This window comes from Nansenia antarctica (genome assembly GCF_963989245.1).
Source record: "Nansenia antarctica genome assembly, chromosome: 11".
Classification (NCBI taxonomy): domain Eukaryota; kingdom Metazoa; phylum Chordata; class Actinopteri; order Argentiniformes; family Microstomatidae; genus Nansenia; species Nansenia antarctica.
The window spans coordinates 33,602,116-33,613,488 of NC_137681.1; the positions used below are offsets into that span (position 1 = coordinate 33,602,116).

General features: G+C 43.7%; 1 protein-coding gene across 1 annotated transcript in view; it reads left to right on the forward strand.

Annotated features, from left to right (window-relative positions):
• Positions 1-5,109, forward strand: part of LOC308168098 (caspase recruitment domain-containing protein 9-like) — a gene marked incomplete at both ends in the record, with an annotated part of 21,208 nt that extends 16,099 nt beyond the window's left edge. The window contains one exon of the mRNA XM_080542573.1: positions 4,921-5,109. Within this exon, the coding sequence (XP_080398699.1) occupies positions 4,921-5,109 (189 nt within the window). The remainder of the gene's footprint in view (positions 1-4,920) is intronic.
• Positions 5,110-11,373: the final 6,264 nt, after the last annotated feature.

Sequence of the window (11,373 nt, forward strand, 5' to 3'; positions counted from 1 at the left end):
CAGACTCTCATACACAGACTCTCATACAGACTCTCATACACAGACTCTCATACACAGACTCTCATACACAGACTCTCATACACAGACTCTCATACACAGACTCTCATACACAGACTCTCATACACAGACTCTCATACACAGACTCTCATACACAGACTCTCATACACAGACTCTCATACACAGACTCTCATACACAGACTCTCATACACAGACTCCAGGTCAACATCTCTCTCCAGTGTGACCTCCTCTCCTCCTTCCTCTCCTGCTTCCTCTCCTCTCCTCCTTCCTCTCCTCCTTTCTCTCATACACAGACTCCAGGTCAACATCTCTCTCAGAAGGGAGCTCTTCCAAAGGCCCAACACCCTCCAAACATCCCTCACCAAACATCCCTCACCAAACATCCCTCACCTCCGCTCTTCCTCATCCCTACCTCCTCCGTCTCTCTCCCCTCTCTCTGACTGTTAGTATTTTAATGCATCTGTATTTTCCAGTGTTTTATTGTTTTATTGTTTTATTGTTTATTGTATTACTTAACCTTGTTTTATTTCTAGCTCCCCCCCCCCAAAGAGCCATTGCTTTTTGGTCAGGCTGCATTTGCAAATAAGAATTTGTTCTTACATGTTTGCCTGGTTAAATAAAGGTTAAATAAAAAAAATAAACACCTCTACATGTAGGCCTACTAGAAGTTCCTCTTTGATTAAATGCACCCTCAATTGCAATAGCAATCTTAACAGTTTATAATAATACAACACCAAATATTATTAATGATTTCAATGAAATATGTTGTGCATATCAAATCAAATTAGCCTCCACGTTACATTTAACATATCACATATAATCAGTATTTCACCCAGTATATTCTTTACTGCTCATTACATGTAGCTGCCCTCTAGTGGCTGAATATAGAATAGCAGTTCAAATCGCGCTGTTTCTCCACTGACCTGATCACAACCACCCAGAGGCCCGGCCACGTCACCATGGTAACAGACTTCTCCTGGCCTTGTGTTACCATGGTAACAGACTTCTCCTGGCCTTGTGTTACCATGGTAACAGACTTCTCCCAGGCAGACACTGTTTATTCTGGACCTGTCAATCAAAGCAGGCAGCATCGTTGGTGACGTCATACAGACTGGCTCACATCCACAACTCTCATTCTATAATACACAACATATCATCATAACAATGTACCTGTCAATCAAAACAACATGCAGACGTCACGTCCGGCAGTAGCAGTCAGAACCTGCTGGGAGGTATTAGCTGGCTAACATACTGTTGCCAGCTTAACATTCAATTCGACGATTAACAGAAAATATATAATATATAAAGTTCTCTAACATCTCTAACAGTTTCCGAATTACCTTTCTAACAAAATAATATCATTGGTTTCTTCTTTTGGACATTTTACAAATTAATAAATCAGTTTTCCGAAGAGCGCTTTGCAATTTGGACCTTACCGTTGGTTTGATTGATTGATTGAAAACTTTATTAGAAGATTTGCAGAAGTAGGTACATGAAAGTACATATTACATACAAGGTCAACTAACAGGATAAAAACCCAAGAAAGCCACTGGCTTATTTCAATTGGGGTCCTTGATTCTCAATTCATCGTTACATGTAAGACAGACAAAAAAACTAGTACTATCTACAAGATAATACAGACAAATAACTATTACTATCTACAAGATAAACATACATCCATCATGGGAAGAACAATACAACAAAACATAAGGTATGTACAGCGGGTAGGACAGGTGGGGACATACACCACAGGTGGGGGCGGGGGACAAAACACAAAGTATGTACAGTGGGTAGTTCGGGTCTTTTAATCTGATTTTTGATTTAGAGTGTCCAGTTACGGATTGCAGCCTCCTGTAAATGTTTTTTGAGAGTGGTTTTGAAGGTGGGCAGTGTTTTGCACTCCTTTAAGATTATAGGAAGGGCGTTCCACATTTTTACTGCATAGTTTGCAAACGTGTTTAACCCCTTGTTTGTGGTGCAACGCGGTTGAACGTGGTTCGTGGAGCTTCCTCTGGTGTTGTATGTGTGGACGTTGTTCACTTTTTGGAAGTATGTTGACAGGTACTTGGGTGTCTTTGTGGTGTAGCGTATCTTGAAGACCAGGCCCAGTGCAAGCTGCTGCACTCTGTCAACTACTCGTAGCCAATCAAGGCTCAAAAAATGAGCAGCGGTTAGATGTGTCCTAGGGTTGAGGCCTAGCAGAAGCCTAACCAGTTTATTTTGGGCTGTCTGGAGTTTTGTTTTATGGGCCTTTGTGGTTCTATAGTACCATGATGTTACGGCATAGTCGAAGTGACATTGAATGAGAGCTCCTGATAGGGTCCTCAGTGTGTTTTTACTGACAAGTGAGGATATCCTGTACAAGAATCTAGTTCTATGGTTCACTTTTTTGATTACTTTTGCTGCCATTTTATCTCCGGAAAGATTTGCCTCTAAGATGGAGCCCAGGTATGTAATATCCTCTTTTCTTGTGATATTAATGTTACCCACTTTTATTTTAAAATGTTCAGCCTTTCTGAGTTTAGATGGGGATCCGTATAGGATGGTTTCAGTTTTACCTAGGTGTATTGATAGTTTATTGTCAGCTAGCCAGATGCAGATTCTACTCAGTTCAGTGCTTAGCGCTTTTTCCTTTTTTACCGTTGGTTACCGTGGTTACCGTTGGTTACCGTTGGTTACCGTTGGTTACCGTTGGTGGCTCATACAGACTGGAACGTTTTACCTCGCGGTCCCAAGTCACGAGCCACAGACAGACCAGGGGAATATAGCCCTGCTACACCAGGACCTGTAACTTGCCACTGGTGAGTTTAAATACAAATTAAAGGAGCATTACATGTTTGAAATGCAATTATTTCTTACAGTTTCGTAATTCTGTGGAATGATATCAGATTTGGCTTTTTTTTCTCAGCTTTTTATGTGTTGTTCCAACGCAAACAAAATAAATAAACATGTGATTACCAAAGCATTTGTAGTTGCAACAATTTTCTGGGAGAAGTGGTGCAGTATCTGACAGAAGTGCAGGGGTGCCAATATGGTTGTCCATGGCTATTACTAAGTTGCAGTAGCAAGCAGCACTTATTAGTATTGTACATTTATATTTATTTATTATTATAGATACATTTTCCCCGGCTACCCGTCCCACAGTTCTGGCACTAGGTAGACATGAGAGATGTCAAAACATGCGTCTCGTTCCAACTTGCGTTGCTTGTACGGGAATTATCCAGTTTACCTACAGTTTACCCAGAGTCTCTACCTATCTGCTGTCAGGACTGCAGAGTCTCTACCTATCTGCTGTCAGGACTGTAGAGTCTCTACCTATCTTCTGTCAGGACTGCAGAGTCTCTACCAATCTTCTGTCAGGACTGCCGAGTCTCTACCTATCTGCTGTCAGGACTGCAGAGTCTCTACCTATCTGCTGTCAGGAGTGCAAAGTTTCTACCTGTCTGCTGTCAGGACTGCAGAGTCTCTACCTATCTGCTGTCAGGACTGCAGAGTCACTACCTATCTGCTGTCAGGACTGCAGAGTCACTACCTATCTTCTGTCAGGACTGCAGAGTCACTACCTATCTTCTGTCAGGACTGCAGAGTCTCTACCTATCTGCTGTCAGGACTGCAGAGTCACTACCTATCTGCTGTCAGGACTGCAGAGTCTCTACCTATATTCTGTCAGGACTGTAGAGTCTCTACCTATCTGCTGTCAGGACTGCAGAGTCACTACCTATCTTCTGTCAGGACTGCAGAGTCACTACCTATCTTCTGTCAGGACTGCAGAGTCTCTACCTATCTTCTGTCAGGTCTGCAGAGTCTCTACCTATCTGCTGTCAGGACTGCAGAGTCTCTACCTATCTGCTGTCAGGACTGCAGAGTCTCTACCTGTCTGCTGTCAGGACTGCAGACCACATAATCACCATCTGCCCCTTATATAGACCACCCTCAGAAGCCAGCCTCTTCGACCTAGAACCAGAGATGCGGGCATGGCTACGCGACACCGAGTTGGACCTCTGACGTTACACGAAAGAAGAAGAAGAAGAAGGACTGCAGAGTCACTACCTATCTGCTGTCAGGACTGCAGAGTCTCTACCTATCTTCTGTCAGGACTGCAGAGTCACTACCTATCTGCTGTCAGGACTGCATAGTCTCTACCTATCTTCTGTCAGGACTGCAGAGTCACTACCTATCTTCTGTCAGGACTGCAGAGTCACTACCTATCTGCTGTCAGGACTGCAGTCTTTACCTATCTTCTGTCAGGACTGCAGAGTCACTACCTATCTTCTGTCAGGACTGCAGAGTCACTACCTATCTGCTGTCAGGACTGCAGTCTCTACCTATCTTCTGTCAGGACTGCAGAGTCACTACCTATCTGCTGTCAGGACTGCAGAGTCTCTACCTATCTTCTGTCAGGACTGCAGAGTCACTACCTATCTGCTGTCAGGACTGCAGAGTCACTACCTATCTTCCGCCATAGACTGAAGACCTCCATCTCTTCAGGCCACACCTGAACTGTTCCTCCTAAGACATCTTTATCCCCACTACCCTCCTGTACAGTTTCTCTACTATAAATAAATTCAAAAAAACAAAAAACAAAACAAAACAAATATGTAATTCTTCCTTCTTCTACCATTATGACTGCCAATGGCCCCTGGCCCGAGCATACCTGCAGTTACTGGTGGGTAGATGATTCACTTACTAAGACAAAGTAAGTGTCTGCTAAATGTAAAAAATGTAATGTAAAAAGTGTGTGTGTGTGTGTGTGTGTGTTTGCCTGCGTGTGTGTGTGGTGTGTGGTGTGTGTGTGTGTGCGTGTGTGTGTGTGTGTGTGTGCCTGCGTGTGTGTGTGGTGTGTGTGTGTGTGTGGTGTGTGTGTGTGTGTGTGTGTGTGTGTGTGTGTGTGTGTGTGTGCAGGCCCTGGCGTCCAGGGAGGAGGTGTACCAGGACAGTGGGCGGAGCCAGCAGCAGGTGGACCAGTACCGGCGCCGGCTGAGGGAGGTTGCCGAGCAACGGGACGACCTGCAGGGGGAGGTGTTCAGGCTGGAGGGGGAGGAGCTAGCCCTGAAGACACGCCTCCGCAGGCACCAGGTGGGAGGAGTCTAGCCCTAGTGTGTGTGTGTGTGTGTGTGTGTGTGTGTGTGTGTGTAATAGTAATAGTGATGTCATCAGTACATAAATCCTTTCTGCCATAGAGATGCCGAGGCAGCGAAGAGGAGAGAGGAATGTTCACTACAGGTGAGGAATGTTCACTACAGGTGAGGAATGTGAGGAATGTTTAGAAGTTTTCTGTTACCCTAACTCTGTGTGTGTGTGTGTGTGTGTGTGTGTGTGTGTGTGTGTGTGTGTGTGTAGCCAGTAGTGAGGATCCCAGCCTGCCTTCAGGAGAGTGTGATGATGATGATGATGATGATGATGAAGATGATGAAGATGAAGAGAAGAGCTCAGCAGTAAGAACTGGATTATCTTTCTCTCTCTGTGTCTCTTTCTGTCTCCCCCCTCTCTCTCTCTGTCTCTCTGTGTCTCCCTCTCTCTCTCTGTCTCCCCCTCTCTCTCCTCTTTCTCCTCTCTCTCCTCTTTCTCCTCTCTCTCCTCTCTCTCTCTCTCCTCTCTCTCTCTCTCTCTCTCTCTCTCTCTCTAGTACAAAGGTTTCTTTATTAGATAAGCCGGTAGGGTCACCTGACTAACCCTGACCTATGTTGTGTGTGTGTGTGTGTGTGTGTGTGTGTGTTACAGGATGTTCCAGATGACCTGTCAGCTGGATGCAGAGCAAGGTGCAATTTCTACTACCGGAGGTTGGCATGGCAGCAGCAATCTACAGCCGACAAAAAACCTCTCTGGAATTACAGATTAGAAAGGTTAGTTAGAGTTAGTTAGGGTTAGTTAGGGTTAGTTAGAGTTAGCTAGGGTTAGTTAGGGTTAGTTAGAGTTAGTTAGGGTTAGGGTTAGTTAGGGTTAGTTAGGGTTAGAGTTAGTTAGGGTTAGTTAGGGTTAGAGTTAGTTAGGGTTAGTTAGGGTTAGTTAGAGTTAGTTAGGGTTAGTTAGGGTTAGTTAGAGTTAGTTAGGGTTAGAGTTAGTTAGGGTTAGTTAGGGTTAGTTAGAGTTAGTTAGGGTTAGGGTTAGTTAGGGTTAGTTAGGGTTAGTTTGGGTTAGAGTTAGTTAGGGTTAGTTAGAGTTAGTTAGGGTTAGGGTTAGTTAGAGTTAGTTAGGGTTAGGGTTAGTTAGGGTTAGTTAGGGTTAGGGTTAGTTAGAGTTAGTTAGGGTTAATTAGGGTTACTTAGAGTTAGTTATGGTTGGTTAGGGTTAGTTAGAGTTAGTTAGGGTTAATTAGAGTTAGTTAGGGTTAGTTAGGGTTAAGGTTGGTTAGGGTTAGTTAGAGTTAGTTAGGGTTAGGGTTAGTTAGGGTTAAGGTTAGTTAGAGTTAGTTAGGGTTAATTAGAGTTAGTTATGGTTAGTTAGGGTTTGTTAGAGTTAGTTAGAGTTAGTTAGGGTTAGAGTTAGTTAGGGTTAATTAGGGTTAGTTAGAGTTAGTTAGGGTTAGTTATGGTTAGGGTTAGTTAGGGTTAGTTAGAGTTAGTTAGGGTTAATTAGGGTTAGTTAGAGTTAGTTATGGTTGGTTAGGGATAGTTAGAGTTAGTTAGAGTTAGTTAGGGTTGATTAGAGTTAGTTAGGGTTAAGGTTGGTTAGGGTTAGTTAGAGTTAGTTAGGGTTAGGGTTAGTTAGGGTTAAGGTTAGTTAGAGTTAGTTAGAGTTAGTTATGGTTAGTTAGGGTTAGTTAGAGTCAGTTAGGGTTAGTTAGAGTTAGTTAGGGTTAGTTAGAGTTAGTTAGGGTTAGTTAGAGTTAGTTAGGGTTAGTTAGAGTTAGTTAGGGTTAGGGTTAGTTAGGGTTAGTCAGAGTTAGTTAGGGTTCGGGTTAGTTAGAGTTAGTTAGAGGTAGTTAGGTTTAGGGTTAGTTAGGGTTAGTCAGAGTTAGAGTTAGTTAGGGTTAGTTAGAGGTAGTTAGGTTTAGGGTTAGTTAGAGGTAGTTAGGTTTAGGGTTAGTTAGGGTTGCCTTACTGTTGTCCCTCTTCCAGTTTCTGATCACCATTTTGTTCTCACTTCCTCTCCAATCCTCCTCCTCCCTGTCAGTCTCTCTCCACACTGTATCCTCTCCTCACAACCTTCTCCCCCACTGCTCTCTCTTCCTCTGTCTTATCCTCCCTCCCCTCTGTTGAACCCTTCTCCCTTCTGTCCACTGATACAGCCTCCCCCACCCTCCTGTCCACTGATACAGCCTCCCCCACCCTCCTGTCCACTGATACAGCCTCCCCCACCCTCCTGTCCACTGATACAGCCTCCCCCACCCTCCTGTCCACTGATACAGCCTCCCCCACCCTCCTGTCCACTGATACAGCCTCCCCCACCCTCCTGTCCACTGATACAGCCTCCCCCACCCTCCTGTCCACTGATACAGCCTCCCCCACCCTCCTGTCCACTGATACAGCCTCCCCCACCCTCCTGTCCACTGATACAGTGAGTAGAATAAGGCTCCAGGCAGCCGAGAGGAAGTGGAGAAAGCCCGGCCTCCCTGATGAACTAAACCCTTATCTCTCTCTCCTCCTCAACTTCACCTCCTCTGCATCAGCTGCTAAAGCGTCCAACAGCCAATCCTCCGCCTCTAACCCAAGGTTCTCCATGTTTTCCACCCTCCTCAGCCCTCCTGCAGAGTCTCTACCTATCTTCGGTCAGGACTGCAGAGTCACTACCTATCTGCTGTCAGGACTGCAGAGTCTCTACCTATCTTCTGTCAGGACTGCAGAGTCTCTACCTATCTGCTGTCAGGACTGCAGAGTCACTACCTATCTGCTGTCAGGACTGCAGAGTCTCTACCTATCTGCTGTCAGGACTGCAGAGTCTCTACCTATCTGCTGTCAGGACTGCAGAGTCTCTACCTATCTGCTGTCAGGACTGCAGAGTCTCTACCTATCTGCTGTCATGACTGCAGAGTCACTACCTATCTGCTGTCAGGACTGCAGAGTCTCTACCTATCTGCTGTCAGGACTGCAGAGTCTCTCGTAGCCCCGCGGTGGCGCAGCGGTCTAAGCATTAGCCACTAGTGCAAGCTGCCCACCGGGGACTGGGATCGAATCCCGGTGTCGCCAGACCCGGATATGGCCGGGGAACACAGGGAGCGGCATATTGAGCGGCCGCTCCCAAAGGGGGGTATAGGACTATTTCCGGACAAGGATCCGTCGCGCAACACCGCCCCCGTCTGGTGCTGGAGTAACGGTGTCGGGCTCGAGGAGCCAGTCAGCTAGTCTGCCTGGCGATCTCCTCTGGGGCTGCCGGCCACGGGGTCGTGCGGCGGATCCTACGCAATAGGCAGGGGATAATTGGATAATAGGTTGGGTTCAATTGGATACCAAATTGGGTGAAAAAGGGATAAAATCTGGAAAAAATAAAAAATAAAAAAAGGACTGCAGAGTCTCTACCTATCTGCTGTCAGGACTGCAGCGTCTCTACCTATCTTCTGTCAGGACTGCAGAGTCACTACCTATCTTCTGTCAGGACTGCAGTCTCTACCTATCTGCTGTCAGGACTGCAGAGTCTCTACCTATCTTCTGTCAGGACTGCAGAGTCACTACCTATCTTCCACCGTACATCTTAACTGCTCTACTCCCTTGTATAGTTTCTCTACAATTATTATATATATAAAAAATAAAATAAAATAAATCTTCTTTCTTCTAGCATTATGACTGCCGATGGCCCTTGGCCTGAGCATACTGTAGATTACTACTCCTGCGATGACTGAGGGATAGAGGTTACTCTTAGGGTTACTGTTAGTTAGGATTAGAGTTAGTTAAGATTAACGTTGGTTAAGGTTGGTTAGAGTTAGGGTTAGATAGAGTTAGCTAGGGTTAGGGTTAGTTAGAGTTAGTTCGGTTTAGGGTTAGTTAAAGTTAGTTAGCTTTAGGGTTAGTTACAGTTAGGGTTTCTTAGGGTTAGTTAGAGTTAGGATTAGTTAGGGTTAGGTAGAGTTAGGATTAGATTCAAGATTCAAGATTGCTTTATTGTCTGTCACAGAGTGACAGAAATTCTCCTTTGACAGGCTTTGTGCAGTTCATGAATACGGTATCCACATTAAAAACACACATAGGTCACATACATACAATAAAAACAGACAGATATAACAGTGTTTATAAAATGTAGTGCCTATTTAAAAAGTCTAGTCATTTAAAAATAATAGTAAGAAAAACAGTATTATGATTTAAAATGCTAAAATGTTGTGGTTTAAAAGAAAAACAGTGTGCTTCCTATTTTAAAATGTTCAGGGCGGTGGTTGCAGTGGGAATGAATGATTTTTTATATGTATTTTTCCGGGCCAGTGGAGTTCTATAACAGCGGCCTGATGGAAGTTAGGGTTAGAGTTAGTTTGGGTTAGTTAGGGTTAGAGTTAGTTAGAGTTAGAGTTAGTTAGGGTTAGTTAGGGTTAGTTAGAGTTAGTTAGGGTTAGGGTTAGTTAGGGTTAGTTAGGGTTAGAGTTAGTTAGAGTTAGTTAGAGTTAGAGTTAGTTAGGGTTAGTTAGGGTCAGAGTTAGTTAGAGTTAGTTAGGGTTAGAGTTAGTTAGGGTTAGTTAGGGTTAGAGTTAGTAAGAGTTAGTTAGGGTTAGAGTTAGTTAGGGTTAGTTAGGGTTAGAGTTAGTAAGAGTTAGTTAGAGTTAGTTAGGGTTAGAGTTAGTTAGAGTTAGTTAGGGTTAATTAGGGTTAGAGTTAGTTAGAGTTAGTTAGGGTTAGAGTTAGTTAGAGTTAGTTAGGGTTAAAGTTAGTTAGAGTTAGTTAGGGTTATAGTTAGTTAGGGTTAGGTAGAGTTAGGATGGGGTCATCCCTATGTTCCCCGGGTCCTATGTTCCCCGGGTCCTATGTTCCCCGCTCCCGAAAAAGGGTCCTATGTTCTCCGCTCCAGCGAGGTAACGTGACGTCATAATGCTCTGTGTTGATGAGTGTAACTCCCTAGATAGATCATTTTCGAGATGGAATTGAAAATCTTATATTCCTAAAAGAACACCAGTGACAGTATATATATATATATATATATATATATATATATATATATATATATATACACATTAAATATTATTGTATTAAATATTTGTTCTATATTTTTGTCAAACGAAATCAAATAAATACAGTAGAGATATCAATCCAAAATATAGGCTTTTATTGCAACCAACTAATTAAACTATGTTTGTGCATATGGTTCAATTTACTTCAAACAGTAAACCTAAATAATAACAATAATAACAATAACAATAATAATTAAATTAGGCCAATAATAATAATAATAACAACAACATAGGCCTACTGGACAACATATTTACTTCAAACAGTAAACCTAAATAATAACAATAATAACAATAACAATAATAATTAAATTAGGCCAATATTAATAATAATAACAACAACATAGGCCTACTGGACAACATAATAACCTCCTCCTGATTATTTGTTTGAAAAGTGCTATCCAAAAGGTGCATAAATGCAAAAATCAAACAAAAAAAAGGGAACAAAAGTCTACCCCTTTCGATCTAGCCCATAAGGACGCTACGGCTGACAGCCCTCCAGTACGAAGCCAGATGTCTGAGGCCCTGAATATATTGTTCTTTCAGCCTCAGTAGACGGGCCTCAAACTCCCTCCACGGAGGGAGCGGGGAACATAGGACCCGGGGAACATAGGTCCCTTTTTCTGGAGCGGGGAACATAGGACCCGGGGAACATAGGACCCTTTTTCGGAAGCGGGGAACATAGGACCCTTTTTCGGAAGCGGGCAACCGGGGAACATAGGACCCGGGGAACATAGGTACGCTCCCGTTAGGATTAGTTAGGGTTAGGTAGAGTTAGGGTTAGAGTTAGTTAGAGTTGGTTAGGGTTTGGTAGAGTTAGGTTTAGTTAGGGTTAAGGTTAGGATGTTGTTATTATACTGTGATTATATATACATTGAAGTCATTTAGCAGACGCTTTTAGCCAAAGCGACTTACAATAAGTACAATTGTCTAAGTAAGTGAATCAACTATGCAACAGCCATCCTAAGTAAAACAGTCGATAAGAGCACGTGCCAGTGGAAGAAAACGTTGTTATTATTTTACATGTTTTCTGGTAATGTAGTTCTGCTGTCAGGACCTGGGAGGCTGAATAGAGAAGCACAGACTTCCTGTTCCCAGTGAGCCTTCCTCACTTCCTGTCTCTCTCTCTCTCTCTCAACAGGAAACGAGCCCTCAGGTCAAAGGCCACCAGCAAGGATCCTGCTCCCAGTAACCTTGGCAACAGCAGTGGAAGTTACAACACAGACACAGACGGAATGTGACTGGAGCAGAGGAGGGGTGCCATGGCAACG